The sequence below is a fragment of the Cetorhinus maximus genome, chromosome 7, assembly GCF_964194155.1.
Source record: "Cetorhinus maximus chromosome 7, sCetMax3.hap1.1, whole genome shotgun sequence".
NCBI classification, from domain to species: Eukaryota; Metazoa; Chordata; class Chondrichthyes; order Lamniformes; family Cetorhinidae; genus Cetorhinus; species Cetorhinus maximus.
Genome location: NC_135885.1, coordinates 15,904,365 through 15,922,639, shown reverse-complemented (window position 1 = coordinate 15,922,639; position 18,275 = coordinate 15,904,365). Strand labels below are relative to the sequence as shown.

Genomic DNA, 18,275 nt, shown 5'->3' with positions numbered 1-18,275 from the left:
TACTTGTACCATTGTTGGTTCACCTCTGGTAAAATACCCCATTTGTTTCTTTGTCCTCGCTTGGATATATTCAATTCCTTTAAGCCAGTATGCCCATATATATTATATATCACCAGACAGGATATGATATCATCTGTCACATGACAAAGCGTTGGAATGTGTTAGTTGCCTAAGTAAGATGTGTTAGTGAGAGCCCTCCAGCAAAGTGTATAAACTACTGCATCCTTCGAATAAAGAACTCACAATATAGTTTACCAGTCCTACTTGAGTGATTGTTGAGCTTGTGTTCGAAGGGTGGAAGGAAATGCAATGAGATATGCGTCAGATCTTATCTTATGTGTAAATGAGTTGTTAAGAAAATTAGACCAGGTAAATTGTTCATGATGAAGTTAAATATCAGAGACACAGATGAAAGATAAGGCAGACATTTTCCCCTGAAGCTTAATAGTTTTGTGGGGAAGGCTACTGAAATGGGCAGTATAAATGAGCTGAAGAGGCAATTTTCAGCCCTTTCCCTGTTACCAAAAGTTCTTGCTTTACCTGGTCTCCAATAAGCAGAGTAAATGAAAAAGCTTCCCAGACAATATCTGATAAACAGCCAGGGAGTTGTCCCCAGTGCCTTGGTCAACATTTATCCATCAATAAACCCGTAAAAAAAACACCAGGTCACTTAGACATTTATCTCATTGTTTGTGGGAGCTTGCTGTGCATAAGTTGGCGGCCACATTTCCTACATTACAACTGTGACTAAGCTTCAAAAGAGTTTCACTGGCTGTCCTGAAGTCATGAGCAACAATGTTTTCCTTTAGGGAAAACAATTGCTTCACCACATCCTTAGTTCACCCTGAGTGTACTCAGGCCTAATCATCACAGGCAAAGAAGCATAATTTTGTTACAGATCATTATTTTTTAAAAGTCCCAGACATATATCTATGTGTCATCACTCTCTGATTTGCATGCTCTAGTGTTCTGTGGAGTTGTGATCTTTGCGTAAGGCATTGACAATATTTGTGGCTCTCAACAAACTTGCACAATAACAACATATTAAACATGAAGAGCATCAACCATTTCTTTAATTGCTTGACTAATCATATTTGTCACACCAACATTTTGGTACTGTACTATTTCATAATATTGAACTGAGATTTCATATATCAAGGGACAGAGTTATATACATCACTGTACATTTAATACAATTACTAATGTCTGAACCAACAGACAGTTTTGTGCAATACAGAAAAATATTCTTTCTCTCCCCTATCAACTCTATTTTCATGTCAGATGATATTTTTAAGCAGATTTTTATCAGTTGAAGTTTTATTTTAATAAGCTCATCCTTGTTTTCTAATCCTTCCATGGCCTTGCCACTCTTTTTCTCTGTAGCCTCCTCCGACCCTACAATCTCCTGAGCTAAGATGAAAGATGTATTCCTTCTTCCTCAACTGAGGGCTCCCCACCATTGTGGTTGACAGGGCCCTCAACAGTGTCTGACTCATCTCCTGTGCCTCTGCCCTTATCTCTTCCCCTCCCTCCCAGAACCATAATAGGGTCCCCCTTGTCCTCATTTTTCACCCACCAGCCTCCGCAATCAAAGGATCTTCCTCTGCCATTTCCGCCAACTCCAGCATGATGCCACCACCAAACACATCTTCCCCTCATCCCTCAGCATTCCATAGGGACCTTTCCCTCTGTGACACCCCGGTCCACGTCTCTATCACCCCCAACTCCTCAACCCCTTCCCACGGCACCTTCCCATGCAATCACAGAAGGTGCAACACCTGCCCCTTTATCTTCTCCCTCTTCACTGTCCAAGGGCACAAACACTCCTTTCAGGTGAAGCAGCACTTCACTTGCACCTCCTTCAATTTGCCTACTGTATTAGCTGCTCCCAATGCTGTCTCCTGTACATTGTGGAGACTGACTGCAGACTGGGTGACTGCTTTGAGGAACCCCTTCGCTCAGCCTGCAAGCATGACCCAGAACCTTCTGACACTTGCCATTTCAACACACCAACTTGCTCTCATGCCCACATGTCCGTCCTTGGCCTGCTGCAATGTTCCAGTGAAGCCCAACGCAAACTGGAGGAATAGCACCTTATCTCCCGATTAGGCACTTTACAGCCTTCTGGATTTATCATTGAGTTCAACAACATGAACTCTTTCTTCTATCTTTACTCCCTTTTTAATCCAATTAAAAAATATATAGTTTTATTTTTATTTTTTACTTCTTTATATTTATTCATTTATTTTTATCCTTTTCCCCAAACTGCAGCACCCCCCCCTTCACCCCCAGGGTTATCTGTTATTTGTTTCTATGCGTGCTTTCACAGAGTGCTGACCCTTATTCTGGAATTAACACATTCTGCTATCTTACCTTTATGCCACTATCAGTACCTTCTTTAGTCTTTAACACTACCATTAACACTCCATTTGTCTTATGCCCATGACATCTCTGTCAGTCTCTCCTTAGCTGCCACCTATCCCTGACCCTCTATCATGTCCACCTGCTCCACCGCCTCCTAAGCAGCATAAAATACATCACATTTCTGCTTGTCTCCAGCCCTGTAGAAGAGTTATTCGGACTTGAAATGTTAACTCTGTTTCTCTCTCCACAGATACCGCCAGACCTGCTGAGTTTTTCCAGCATTTTCTGTTTTTAATCCCCTGAACTATCTGTGCTCCTGCAATTCTGGTCTCTTGCACATCTCTGAGTTTCATCACTCCACCATTAGTGGCTGGGCCATGCCCCTCATTCTGGAATTCCCTCCCTAATGGTCTACTTTCTTCCACCTCTCTCTCTTCCCTGTAAAGCTTGCCTTATTGACTAAGCTGTTGATTGCCTGTCCTAATATCTCTTTCGGAGCCTAGGTGTCAAATTTTTGTTTGATCTTATAAAATTGCCTTGGCATGTTTTACTACTTTAAAGGTGCCCTAATGCAAGTTGTTGTTGTTGTTGCCATTTGGGTAGTCTAATCCGACTGAGAACCCAGGAAATTCCTCGGAGATGCTCCCATTCCGCCAACAATACATAAGGCTTCCTCACGCTAATTTCATCACTGGATCAAAATCCTGGAACGCCCTCCCTAGCAGCATTGTGGACGTACCTACATCACATGGACTGCAGCGGTTCAAGGAGGCAGCTCGCCACCACCTTCTCAAGGGAAATTAGGGATGGGCAATAAATGCTGGCCCAGCCAGTGATGCCCACATCCCTTGACTGAATAATAAAAAATATTAGTGTGGGAGCAGGTCCGAGGGATTTCTCCAGACACAGACATGGGGTTTAACCAGCATGATTAACCAAGTGATGTGCAAGGGTGGGCAGATTGCTCTGTTGAAGTATGCGTCCATTCGGCTGAAAATATCATTTCAAGCATTGTTTTTAGAAATGTTGCTATCAGTTCTGAGTTCAGAGACAGTCTTTTTGCTTTCCCCTTGACATCCATTTTGTATCTTAACATCATAAGAACTGTGTCCTTGAACATGTAAATCATAGTCTTATGTACATGTTTTTATCCATGATGACTTTGGACATGTCAATAGTGGAAGTCTCATGAACTAGTAATTGCGAATTTGGCACATCCTCAACAGACTTTTCATTCTCTTCATTAATGCCCTCGGGGGCTGAATCACTTCTCTCAGTCTTGTCTGACAGAAGTCGCTGAGGATCCTCGTGCTCCATCTTCAGCCTCACTGCTTCCTCTTCAACTTGGCATTCAATTGGAATACAGTCCGATTGCGAATTTATGTTCAGGCATTTAGACACACTAATCCACTCCTTTTGCAAGAGGACACATTATTTTTGTAAGTCATACTCATGGTAGTTTAGTCATAATAAGGTAAGGAACTAGAAAAGATCATGAACCATATTTGCTACATTCCCACCCTGTTCTTGATAAAAGTCACTTGATAAAAGTTGGATAGATCAGTTAGCCTAAGATAGTGGAGCTGTCGCTAACCTTAACTGGAACTTTGGACAGGATATTATTTCATGTCTTGCTGGACAGTAAATCTTGTGTCAGTCCAATGTTATTTTTGTTCTGTCCTGATTCAATAAATACAGCCTAACTGGTGTGAAGCCACTTAACCAATGGCTTAAAGCATTATGAATGGTTACAGGAACCACAAGTTTCACTCACTGTTTCTTATTTGCAGTTAACTGTAAGTGGTGCAAAGTTAGCTTCAGAAAGATTCCTGCTGGTCCCTAAAACTCAGCACTGTTAGTTCACACTTCCACAAAGGAGAGCCAGTGGCAACTGTGGCTTGAAATATATCAGTGCCGTAACATTCTTTTATCATGTTTCGATACGGTTAAATGGAGGTTAAAATCCCTACAGCATCTCCCTCAAGTGGACATGCTTCACGAGTGAGTTCAATACATCTGAACACATGAAATATGAGCAGAAGTAGGCCATTTAGCCCCTCGAGCCTGCTCTGCCATTCAATAAGATCATGGCTGATCTATTTGGGTTTCAAACTCCACATTCTCATCCACCCCCAAAGGGACTTTGAGCCCCTTGCCTAACAAGAACCTATCTACCTCCGCCTTAAAAATATTCAGTGACCCCACCTCCACCACCTTCTGAGGCAGAGAGTTCCAAAGTGTTTGTATGCTATGTTGTGGTGCCTAAGAATCAAGCCTGGCTCTTTTCTTTGCCCTATGGATGCAGTAAACACATACACACACTCCATTTGTGAAAATCCTGGATGAGCTATTCCTCTCTTTCCTCACCTAGAAACCCATACACCAATTGCAGTGCTTATTGCTGGCACATAGCTAAGATCAGCCAACTCACCACAGGCAGCCCCCAGGAATTGAACATATAACCATCCTGCCTTCAGTACCACACACCAAGTGGAACATTTACCTCCTGAACCATTAGGAGAATGCCTATTAGCTCCTTTTTTTTGTTTAGATATAGTATTCTGTGACATTGACATCACACAGGAACTGGCTTGAGGAGGTTTATGTGTCTGGCAGCGTAAGTGAATCGAATGAGTATATATGGTAGAAGCCCATGATAATGACTGTTACCTAGAAATTGCCATGTGAGATAATGAGGTACAAATGCTTAACATGTTCTTATGACATTTCCCTATCTGCTTTAACTGCTTATAATGCACATATTTTAAATGAGTTGTCTACTCGGTTAAAATAACAGACAGCGTAATGTCACATGAACTCTTTGAGCGTTCGTACGCTAATATGAAAGGCAATAATTTCTCGGTTTGTATCTCCATAGATATATTTTAGCTCCCTGCAGCTCTTTTTATTCTACAGCTATAGGATTTCTGAGCTGTTGCCTTCAATTCACTCCCACACATTTGATAGTCTACACAGGGTAAATGTTATTAATCACTGACAGGAAGGCAACAACAGAAAGCAATCAGCCTGATTCATGATTTTTCTAATCATTAAAAATAATTGGAAAGTTTGGAGGGCTAGGCATCGAGCATATTGTCCAATCTGTCCTCCCCTACAGATAATCTTCATACCAGATAGCCTAACCTGATCGAGCTTACAGAAGGATCACCATGTGATGTAAATCTTTCCACACCTGCACGATTTATAGGGGGAGACCCCCAAGTATCTATCCTTGGCCCCTCTTTCTCATCTGCACGTAGCGCCAACATCCACAAACATGCAGGTGACACCCAGCTCTACTTCTTCACCACCTCTCTCTCAATCTCTCTACTGCCTGTGTTGTAAGACTGCTCGTCCAACATCCAGTCTTGAATGGGCCAAGTTTTTCTCCAGCTAAATATTGGGAAGACCAAGGCCATCATCTTGATCCTTTGCCATGAATCCAATATCCTTGCTACTGACTCCATCACCACCCACCTCCCTAGACATCATGAATCAGACTTTGCTTCAATATCCCATTTGAGCTAGAACTTTGACCACATAATTCATGAATCAAAAGGACAACCTACATCTTGTTTTCTGCCTTGGGCCCAATCTCAGTTCATTTGTCACTGAAATTTGCATCCGTGTCTTTGTCACCTCCACATTCAACTATTCCAAAGCTCTTCTGACTAGCCCTCCAGCCTTCATCCTTTATAGAATTTAGCTCATCCAAAACTTTTTGCTGTTCATATTTTATCATGCACCAAGACCCACTCAACAATCGCCAATTTCCCCACTGCCCTTCATCTCCTAATTCCTGAAATTTAAAATTTTCATTCTTGTGTTTAAATCCAGTCATGACCCTTCCCTCTTTGACTTGAATCTTCCTAAAGATGGATGGGTTCTCCAGCTTACTCAAAATGATGATGGAGCCCTGATTCCCCAAACCCAGCACCTGCCATTTTCGCCGGGGGTGGGGGAATGACAGCAGGTTATAATCTGCACTCTCGTGGTTCCCAGAGGCAGCTGCACATGTTAAAGTGCAGCTGCCTTCAGTCAGATCCAATTTTCAATAGAGGGATGTCCAAAACAGGACTTGTACACATTACACCTATCAAGAGAATTTAGCAGAGATCTTTGGGGAGAGGCGGGGCATTCTTTTGTATAGGTTCAGGGACACCTTTGTGAGAAGTAAGGTGCCCTTGGTATTTTTCAAAAATAGACATGAGTGTGTGTAAAAAATGGATAAACTCATTGGAACTATCAAACTGTCAAAAGAGCTGTCAAGGGAACTGCCAAGGGGTCTGTCAAGCTATCAAGGGAGCTGTCAAAGTTCATTGGAACTGTCAAGCTTTCAAATGACTTAAATCTCCAACCCTTTTTTTCTAAAGCCTGCAGGTTAAAAAGAATCAGTGTTGCTATTTCACTCTGCCTGTTGATATAAGCCTGAAGATTATCATTACATGATTTATGCTGTATGACTGATTTCATAACCTATCATTAACACAGTGGGGTGCCTGTCAGTTCCATTTGATTGTCATCCCAAGTTGTTTCAAGTCTTGATGTGGGGCTGTGGATACAAATGCTTGTTGTTGTAAGGAATTAAGTGGTTGAAAGAATTTAAATGTAGTGAATGGTTTTTTTTAATCAGTGAGAGTTTTTTTTAAAAATAGAGAATTCAGCAACAGACATTTAGAACTTTTTCTTATTTCCTCTCAGCGTGGGTCCTGAGGTAAATTTGCTTAAGGGCTATAAGGACCATGGGGGTTGGTGGAGGGGCATGATTTGGCACGGAGGGTATGAGGGGCCAGGGGGGTGGCATGAGGGGCCATGGAGGTCGGTGGGGGGCATGCAGTGGCATGGGTTTGCATGGATGGGATGTGAGGAGGTGAGGGCTCAAGGGCTATTTTATGGTTTTTTTGCAGTTGGGACGAAGTACCGGGTCACCGAGGTCATCCTTTCGCCCAGCCCGCCTTCGCACCCAACAGCTCCTGCGCTGCCTCCGAACTGCTTCCAGGGGCAGCGGGCACAACTCCTGTTAACATCCAGGCCCATGGACTGAAAATCTGTGCACTCTGGGCATTTTCTCCTGAGCCTGGTTGGTGGAGCCAGGTGTTTTTACAACTGCACTCCCGACATGGGGGTGAAAATTCAACCCTTTATATCCGTCACTTTTGCCAGCAGTGCTAAAAGAGCGTAAATGTATTTCGTGCTTTTCACATCCTCAGGATATTCCAAGGTGTTTCATGGTTAATTAATTTATTTTTGAAGTTTAATTATCAATCCAATGTAGGCAACCCTTCGTCTCAGACTTTGAGCTCCACTGACTCTGGTCTCTTGTTCATCCCCTCATAAATGCCTCATCATAGCCATTCCTTCAGTTGACCTGGAATGCACTCATTTATCACCTTTTACTCTCTCTCTCTCTCTCTCCCTATCTCATTCTTTAAGACTCATCTTAAAACATAACTTTCAGAGCTAAGATTTAGGTCAGCCTTCCTGTTAGCTTCTTTAAACCAGTGTCTATTCTTTTCCCCTAACACCTCTCTAAAGTGTCTTGGAACATCTTCCTATGGGTAAAGCTTTTCGCTCGGTGGGCGGGTGGGCGCGTGCCTGACCCACTTGAGCATTAAATAGCGCGTGTTGACGTTGGCCGAGCGCCCCGAAGTCAACGAGCACTCTCACGACATTTCGCTCGGTGGGCGCACGCGGGAAGGGGAGGCGCTCCCGCCATTAATTAAGAGGCCAGTTAAGGCCCTTGACATACCAACTGTTGCTGATTTTATGTAGCACAGGCAAAACGGGCAGGCCACACTTTGCAAAAGCTCATCCATGGGCGGGATAAGAAGGGTCAGCAGCATTGTCAATGTGAGTAATGAGGAGTTTTGGAGATCGTGTGCTGCTGGTTGCTAATGTGAACTGGACAGCTTCATCTCAGCTTCATTCTGATCATTTCTAGGCTTCATTTCAGGACTCATTGTTGTCTTCCAGGCCCCTGGAGGATTCAGACTGTCTGGACCCTTTCCGATATCAGACAGCCTTCCATAACCTTGGTGATGGGGATTGTGGTCCCTGCTGGAGGCACCTCCTTTGAAGAGGAGGAGAGAGGCAGAAGGGAGAGGAGGCCAGGTGTCCCAATGCAGCTTCCAGGGGAGCCACCTGTGGGAGGAGAGGCGCGGGCAGAGTGGGTGGCAGGGCTAGCAGGGAGTCCAAGGTGGAAGGGGCCGCAGAAGAGGACACTATCCTGCTGCCAGGGTTTGAAGGCTGTGACGCAGCTACCTCAATATCCGAGGTGCAGTGCCGAAGGAGGTTCCACCTCCCAGGGGAACCGTTAGCTCCATTTGTCAGAGGATTGGGCCTGAGATCAGCTCTGACTGTGTGTGGATGGACGTTCCAAGCCAGTGGCTCTGAAGGCCACAGTGGCCCTCAACGTCGTTGCCTCCAGCTCTTTCCAGGGGTCAGTGGGGGATCTATGTGGAGTCTACCAATCAGCTGTCCACAGCTGCATCAAACTGGCGACAGAAGCTCTTTTCAGGCATGCATTGACTTTCAATCATTTTTGCATGGACGAGGCCAGCCAGGCTGAGTGAGCCAGAGGCTCTTCTGTGATTGCTGGGTTCTCCCAGGTCCAGGGTGCCATCGACTGCACACATGTGGCCATCAAGGTGCCAGCGGGTGAGCCCGGTGCCTTTGTTATCACAAAGGGCTTCCACTCCACGAATGTGCAGATAGTGTATGACCACAGGATGCAGATTCTGCAAGTCTGTGCAAGGTACCCTGGCAGCTCCCATGACACTTACATCTTCACACACTCCCAGGTGCCGAGGCTCTTCAGTGCTCCAGCCTGACTGGATGGATGGCTGCTGGGTGGCAAGGGCTATCCGTTAAAGAGGTGGCTTATGACGCCTCTCCACCACCCAAGAACAGTGGCCGAACAGTGGTACAACTGGTACAAGGGCGGTGCGAGAGAGGACCATTGGTCTTCTCAAGATGCGCTTCCGATGCTTGGGCCATTCAGGGGGCACTGAAATGCCCCCCAGAGTGGATGTCATTGATAGTGGTTGCATGCTGCACTCTCCACAATCTGGCACTGGCAAGGGGGTACCCACTGGAGGAAGAGGATGTTGACGCAGCTGCATAGGCCACAGCGGATGAATCCAGTAGTGAGTCTGAGGATGAACACGGTGAGGAGAACATTGAGGGTGCGGAGGCAGACCAGGGTAACCTCCAGGGAGGCAGGGACACCCAAGATGCTTTGATCCAACACTCCTTCAGCTAGGCTACCAAATAAGAACCACCAGCACATGCCAGGGCTGCAGCCTCCATACTCGATCCCTGACAGGACCAGTTCTTTGGCCAACAACATATACCACGTGCCTTTGCAATAAAGTTTCAAGAGACACACGCCCATCATTACATAATGGCCTACCCTGCACCTACAGAACAAACAAAGCTAACTCAGGCCAATAGCACAAAATTAAATCTCATCTAATGTTGCACGTGACAGATTGCTGAACTAAACATTAACCAGTGTTGTTTGTCACACCATTAAAAACCTCAAAGCAAAATTGGGGAACAAAATATTGCCCGTGATAAGCCCATCTTGTGCTTAAAGTGCTTTAAATTTACTTTTGCAGGTGCTACGTCTAGGTGCTTCCCCCTCGCTGGCACCGGCCTAGGAGACAGCTTGCTGACTCTGCTGTATTATTGGCTTTGATGACCTTGGCGGGCGTCCTCTGGCCTGTGGAGCCTGTGCTGGCCCCGCCTGGGAGGGAGTGGCCAGTGCCAAGGTTGGCATCTCCCCAGTCACCGCAGCCTCATCAGATGTCATGGTCATTGGCAGAGGGGCGGAGGAGTTGCTGCCGTCATCTGGAGTGCCCTGAGAGGAGCCCGCAGAGACAACAGGCAGCTCATGCACCAATGTGAGGTCGTTCTGGACCTCCCTGCTCCCATTGATGGATGGGCACCCAGCTGGGATCCTGGGTACCCCATCCAACTCACACGTGGACACTGACCAACTGAGGTCATTGCCTGTGTGTGGGCTTGCATGCCTGAGTGCATCCCCAGGCACCGCTGATTCTGCCCCTAGAGCAGCCTCTCCATGAGAGTCACCACTCTCTCAATGGATGCGGCATTGCGCTCAGCCATGAGGGTCAACGCAAAGGTCATGCTCTGCAGGGACTCACCCAAAATGGAGACCATGGCATGCATATGTTCATGTATCTCCACCAGATCCTCTCGCACAAACCGCTGGACTTCCAACACCTGCTGCCTAATGGACGACTCCAGGGTCCATCATCAGCCTTCAACTGAGCATTGTCCTGGTCCCCAGCAGTCCTCCAACTGTCGGCACCTTGGGCACTCTCTGCCTCCGCCTGCACCTCAAGCGAGTGTGAAGTGCCCTCACCAATGTGCACCGAGATAATAGATGGCGATCTAGTGCCCACCGAGGTGCTGGGAACTGTGCTGGTGCCTGCTTGACAGAGTGGGTGTGACGCAGTGCATGGGGAGCATGGTGGTTCTCCGGGGTCAGGGATGGCCTTTCAGGGTTCTCAGTGCGAACGCCTGCTGGTGAACCTAAAAGGGAGAAGAAGAACATGTCATTAGTGAAAACCATCACACTGTCACTGTGTGTGCCAGGCACCCTGGTGAGACAACGGAGATCTACATCATGGTGCCATCATCTTTCGATTAACAATGGGGACTCCAGGTTCAAAGCTCACACCAATGAAGAGTCTACACTCGAATGGTTGCCCAATCCGAAATTCTCACCTCTGTGCACTGCACTCTTAGCTTCATCTGAAACCCCAACCTCATCATGGCCGGTTGATCGAGGTGCTTGCTGCCTCTCAAGTTCAATGGTCTCCTGCTCATAGCGGGTGAGGCTGAGGAGTTGTGGGGGTCCCCCACTAGTCCGCAACCTCTCAATATTGTTATGGGATGCCTTCTCCTGAAAGGACAGAGAAGCATTGATAAGCCCAATCTCTACCTGCAGCGCCATTGCAGCCTGGCCATCCCCACCTGAGGAACACCTTACAGTGCACATTCGATTCTTGGCCCTTGAGCCACAAGACACTCAGTCCAAGCAGCGAGGGCTCACCCTCTTGGCCAGCTCTGGCTTCATTGACAGGTGCTGCTCAGATTCTAGCACCTCTGAGGTCCACGGTGGGGGTAGCCAGACCTTAGCTGTTCTCCACGCTGACTCATACCAATACAGTATTCACCCTTCCTGAGTGCAGCAGGTCATTGAAGCACTTCTGGCACCGCACCCATGTGTGCCTCACCATGCTGCGGCTGCTCAGCCGGGGTGCCACCTCCTCCCATGCCCTCTTGGTGAGGTGCGGTGGCCTCCTCCTCCCGTCTCAGGGGACAAGGGTGTCCCTTCTGGCAGCCACCTCCTCCAGGAGGGCAGCGAGGCGCTCGTCGGAGAAACCTGGAGCCGACTACCCCACCGACCTCACCTCCCGCGTGGATTCTCCTTCCTGGGTCGCAGCCATGTCGCTGCTGCAACTCCGGCGTGGGCAGCCTCCCCGGGGGCTGCCTGCGCCGCTTTTGAATCGGCTGCCGGGTCGCCATTGGACCCGGAGGACAACGTGCCCCTACCCCCGCTTGCCCCTCCTCGGAGGTTCCCCAGCTGCCTTTCATGCTGGGCGGGCCTTAGTTGGTCCGCCAGCATGAAATTGCCTTCTGGCCCCGATCACGGGTGGCATTTGGCTTCCCGACCACCCCCACCTGCCCCTGCTGTGCCCGCCCGCCAAGAGCAAAACTCTGCCCTGTATTGCAGGCTCTATTTAAATGCAGCATGTTGCTTTTGCTGCTGTTGATGTGCTTTTCTTTAGAACAGGGTTCACTGTTGGGAGGGATGACTTGCAACATTGGCCATCGTAACTGGGCCCATAAAGATTTTATCCAATTGGTATGTCTAGCAAATCAAAGACCTTAATGTCCAATGTCACTGAAAATTCTGACCGGATGCAAGCTTCAGGAGTCTTCTAATGTAGAACTTGCAGTGACAATGAGCAGTTGAGGCAAATAGCTTAGATGCTTTCGAAAGGAATGGAAAGGTACATGAGGGACAATGGAATCGAAAGCTATGGTGAAAGACTGAGCTGAGATAGACGGAATGGGATGGGCGGGGGGAGAGATTCATGTGGAGCATAATCACCAGCACAGACTAGATGGGCTGAATGGTTTGCTTCTGTGTTGTATATTCCCTGTAAGTTAATCTCAAAGAAATAGTGGTCGGTGTGCTTTGATGGACTAGGAATTAGCAAGGATCAGGCAGCACTTGCACAACTGGCTATTATCCAATTAGCCTTTTTGTAAAATTGTCATATTTTAATAGGTTTTAATAGAGGAGATGGTGGTGCAGTGGTAATATCACTGGCATAGTAGCCTAGAGGCTCAGACTTAATGCCCTTGGGTCACTGGTTCAAATCCCACCATGATAGTTAGTGGAGTTTAAACTCAATTAATAAAATCTTGAATATAAAGCTAGCCTCAGCAATAGTGACTATGAAGCCAATACTGATTGTTGTTAAAAACCCATCTGGTTCACTAATGGCCTTTTGGCAAGAAGATCTGCCATCCTTACCTGGTCTGACCTACATGTGACTCCAGACTCACAACAACGTGCTTGACTCTTAACTGACCTCTGCAATGGCCGAGCAAACCACTCAGTTCAAACGCTATTAGGGATAGGCAACAAATTCTGGTCTGGCCAATGATGCCTCTAATCCCATGAACTCCCTTTGAGCTAGTACATGAATAATGATCACTTAGATGAGGTACAGAAAGCTGCAGTCTCCCAAGCTATCATGTACCAGCCTGGGATAACTGAGTGGGAAAGAAGAATCAAGGATTAAAATTTAAAACAATTGTTTCACATTTTACCTGAAAGTTTCCGTTGTAGTCCTCAAAGAGTTCAACAAATGAATGTTTTGGGTCTGGTATTCCTGGGAAAAGCCACGTGTTTACTCTAAAGATATAGACACACTGTACTAAGTGCACAATCAGAGGCAGACACATAACCTTGGACTGAAATACAGAGAAGAGCTTAAACAACGTAACTAGATCTGTTTGTTCTATCACAGTCATGCAAGATATATATATATGTTTCCTCTGACTACACTCTTATTTTTTAGTAGAAAGGTTTTGTGTTCAAGTCCCACTGTTCAGTACAAAAAATAGGTTGACACTTCAGTGCAATGCTAAGGGAGTGCCACCCTGGCAGAGGTACAGCTTTCAGATGAGGCATTAAAACAAGGCCTTGTCTGTGTGTTCCTACCTAAAATGCCATGGTTTCCGTGTGTGAGGTTGCAAAATCAGGGGTCATTTTGAGATGTGGCCCAGGTTTTTTTTTTCATTCAGAGGGAAAAATGAATTAAAACATTCATGGGATTAAAAGTAGGAAGTTTAACAGGACATTTGGCCCAAATTCAAGAATAACGAAGGAAGGCGGAAGAAGATTGGTGGAGACATCAACTATAGCTTTCCAAAAAAAATCATTGGAAATGGGAGAGGCGCAAAAGGTTTGGGTGGTCTCTAATGTTAAACGTCTGTTTAAGAAAGGGGAAATGGATACGTTTGAAAATTATAGGTTGGTAAGATGTGCTCAGTTGTAGCACTTATGTCTTGGTGTCAGAAGGTTAGGTACTTAAATCCCACAACAGAGATTTGAGCACAAAATCTAGGCTAACACTTCAGTGCAGTGCTGAGGGAGTGCTGCACAGTCAGAAGTGCCATTTTTCAGATGAAACGTGAAACCTAGGCCCTGTCTGCCCTCTCAAGTGGATGAAATGATTGCATGGCACTAATATGCTGACAAGATGGGGATTTTTCCCCGATGTCCTGGCCAATATTTATCCCTCAACCAACATCACTAAAACAGATTATCTGATTGTTATTATCTTGCTGTTTGTGGAACTTTGATACAAACCAATCATTTGCCACATTTCCTACGTTACAACACTGTGCTTTTTTGGGTATAAAGCATTTTTGGATGTCCTGAGGTTGTGAAAGGCGCTTGATTGGCACCCCGTCCACAAACATTAACTCCCTCCACCACCAACGCACAGTAGCAGCAGTGTGTATCACCTACAAGATACACTGCAGGAACTCACCAAGGGTCCTTAGGCAGCACCTTGCAAACCTACGGCCGCTACCATCTAGAAGGACAAGGTCAGCAGGTACACGGGAACACCACCACCTGGAAGTTCCGCTCCAAACCACTCACCATCCTGACTTGGAAAAAAAATCGCTGTTCCTTCACTGTCACTGGGTCAAAATCCTGGAACTCCCTTCCTAACAGCACTGCCGGTGTACCTACACCACATGGACTGCAGCAATTCAAGAAGGTAGTTCACCACCACCTTCTCAAGGGCAATTAGGGATGGGCAGTAAATGTTGGTCTAGCCAGTGATACCCACATCCCATAAGTGAATAATAAAAAATAAATGCAAGTAATTACTTTCTCTTTTATTGTCACACACCTGTTTTGGTTGCTGTTTCAACTTACAAGTCACCTTTGTCCAAAATGTTTTGCAAATGCTCATATCTGTATACTGTGGACATGTATGGTTGAAAGTATGAAGTTGTGTATTGCATGTGCCTCTACAGACACACAAAATGGCCACATAAATAGAGCTATCAGGCTGCCTCATTGAGAGAGTAGTAGTAAAAGACTCTGAGAGGTACATCAGAGCCACGGGAGTACAGCTTTTCACCTGCAGTCATCACTAGCCTCTTCCTAAAATAAAAATAAAAACTCTAAGCATATTACCCAGAATTAGTAAATTCAAACAAAAGGGAGCTGGGCGTTTGCCAAAAATAACAAATCTGTCCAGATATTTGTCTATCTGAATGGCGGAATAGGCTTGAAGTATTGAATGGACTACTCTGTTTTCTACATTCTCACGCTGCTATGTTATAAATTGAATTTGTCATTTTTTTGACACAAGGAAAATTTTTTTAATGGTACAACCCAGTTGGGTCCCTATTACCAAGATACTTAACCTCTGACCTCGTCTAAACTGAACTCCTGAGGCAGATGTTCATACCTTTCTTCATGCTACTTTTACCACAGACTTTTTGTTGGTCCCTCTATAAAGGGACTCTGAAACCTAAATAACAGGGTAGTTAATCACCTCATTAAAAGGGAACAAAGTTATGAAGGCAGCACTTTCTGTTGCCCCCGTTTTCCCTGGATATAAAAAAACGAGTAAAGACGTACATTTTGTCATTGTTAAAATAACTTTTTTTTTAAACTGCTGTCAGACTGAGTCTCTTTTCCTCCAGGGCTTTTCCAACAATGCCACTAACAGCCAGGAGTCCCTTTCTGCCCAGAGGTAGCTCCATTCATTCCAGAATGGGTTAACTTCAGAAAGGCCTGGGAACGAATCTACAGCCTCTCTTAACTCTCAAAAACCCCACATTGAATGCCTGCACCCAGGCAACTGTGTATTGCTTCTCAGGTCGATCAGAAGTCACGATATTCATCTGATTTTATTTGATAACGTTGCTGGGAAGAACCTTGAGATGTTTGGAACCAAATAAAAGGAGCTCTTTATAAAAGTAAGTTGCTGTTGCAGAATCTCGTTAAATGAATGGAGCTGCTTTGGCATTGAGGGAACAAGAGGCCGGCCGCTGTGGGCCACCATAATACTAGAAAATTAAGGGGTCTTTTAACAAGAATTTCAACATCCAGGGCAGAGCTACTGGTTTGATCAGCATTCCGTCCACCACCTTAAACATTCACTCCATCCATCGCAGTTGCAACATGGCAGCAGTGTGTACCATCGACAAAATGCACTGCAGAAACTCGCCATGGCTCCTTCCAAACCCCTGACCTCTAGCACCTAGAAGGACAAAGACAGCAGATGCCTGGGAAGGCCACCACCTGCAAGTGTGGTTCCCCTCCAAACCACACACTAGCCTGATTTGGAATTGTACAGCCATTCATTGTTGCAGGGTCAAAATCCTGGAACTCCTGACCTAACCGTGGGAGTATCATCGCCGCACTAACTGCTACAGTTCAAGAAGGTAGCTCACTACTACCTACTCAAGGGTGATAAAAGATAGGCAATAAAGGCAGGCCTTACCAGAAACACCCACATCCCATGACTGAAAAATAACAAACACAGTGGCTCAGTGATTTGCAAATAGGCCTCACTGGAATGGCATGGGGGACTGTCCATAAAGCACTGCTGGTGGGAGCTTTTCAGTTCACCCTGATTTGTGATGATAATTAAGTAAGTGGGAATCTCCATTTGACCCTGTCTGGCTCTCAGGGGAACCGCTAAGGTCCACTCTTGTTCAACAATATTAATTTTTACAGGTACTTTCCCTGCAACACAGAAGAAACATCTTTTACCTGAGAACTGATTTCATGTGGAGTGAGCACGGTATTTATTAATTGTTGGAAGCCTATTTGGCATTTTAGTATCCCGGTAATCAAAAGATTGTGATCAGGGATCTCTGGCTTTGGAAACTACAGGGTCATACAGTGCAGAAGGAAGCCATTCGACCCACTGTGCCTGCCAGCTCTTTGAAAGAGCTTTCTAGTTGGCCCCTTCCCCCAACTCTTCCCCACAGCCCTGCAAGATCGTAATTTTTTTCCAGATTCCATCTGCATTTTCCATGAGTAATCGGTAAAGCCAGAAGTGTGTGCGAGGAGTTTAGTTGAAGTTTCGTATCTTCTTACCCCATCCCCTCTCAGCTCGGAATCATAGATCACAGATTCATATTCATTGCTTAACCCATGTCAGTTTCAGATGAAAGCCTTGTCAGTTTCACTTAGCAGGTGGTAGAAAGTGAATGAGGATCTGTAACTATTTAGTACATGTACAAGATAATTTAGTGCAGTTGCTATTTCAATAATTGTCTAACCTACAGAATTGTAAATGATGCATCTCCGCATTTTAATGCCAACTAAACAGGAAGCATTGGTTTCTGGTCAGACCCACAATTTTAGCAGTTGTGGTTTTGGGGCCCATGTGTCATCACCAAATGTATTTTGAGCATTGCTGAAAAAAAGAGACATGCTGTTAAAACTTTTTGTCTTGAACTCATCAGGACAGATGCAAAAATACCAAATTTCAAAGGGATCGACAATTTATACAGCATGGGGAAAGGGATGCTGCTTGGTTGGCAAGTTGGCTCTGACTGGTTGACATATTGCCACGTCAGCCAATCAGATCCTACTTGCCAACCAAGCAGCATCCCTCTTCTCATGCAGCATAGATTGTTGTCCCCTTTGAAATTTGATATTCTTGCATCTGTCCCGATGCATGCAAGATGAAAATCTTTGACAGCATGTCTCTTTTTTTCAGCAATACTTAAGTTCTGTATTACTAAGTGACCATATGTATCTTTCTGGGTCAGCAATCTAGGATGCAAAAAAATCAAGAATGATAACAAAAGAATGTGGCTCGGTCACGAAATAATGAAAGACCGCTACAATGGTTCAAGAATGGAAAGAGCGAGAAAGACCTTTCAGAGCACTGTATAGAGGTACATAGTACTAGAAGCCAAGGCAGACCAAGAAAACCTGGTATGGAGACTTTCAAGATCGACTTGTCTCACAAAGCGATACAAATGATTGAAAGGGCTAAACTAGATCAGAATTGACTGCAGCAGAATAACTTCATTTGGCTCCATTGCTGTTGCTGAGCTGATGGACGGGAATTTAGTCATCGCAGTAAAGAAGCAAAGATCTTTGATTTCTTCCTGACCAAAGGACTTTCCAGTCAATTAAATACATTAAAAGCATTGTTGCTTTGGTTTGCAGGACATACATACAGCAAGGCCCCATAACCAGCAATGTGATAACAAGCAGGTAATCTGCTTTAGTGATGTTGGTGGCAGGATAAATATTGCATGGCAATAGAGAGAACCCCTATGCTCTTCTTTGAATGGTGTTAGAGGATCTG

General features: G+C 45.5%; 1 protein-coding gene across 1 annotated transcript in view; it reads right to left on the bottom strand.

Annotated features, from left to right (window-relative positions):
* Positions 1-2,256: 2,256 nt before the first annotated feature.
* Positions 2,257-18,275, bottom strand: part of LOC144682606 (cytokine receptor common subunit gamma-like) — a 47,504-nt gene continuing 31,485 nt past the window's right edge. The window contains exons 9-10 of the mRNA XM_078545096.1: positions 13,240-13,324; positions 2,257-3,777 (exon numbers count right to left, since the gene is read on the bottom strand). Coding sequence (XP_078401222.1) covers positions 3,490-3,777; positions 13,240-13,324 — 373 coding nt within the window. The 3' untranslated portion in view covers positions 2,257-3,489. The remainder of the gene's footprint in view (positions 3,778-13,239; positions 13,325-18,275) is intronic.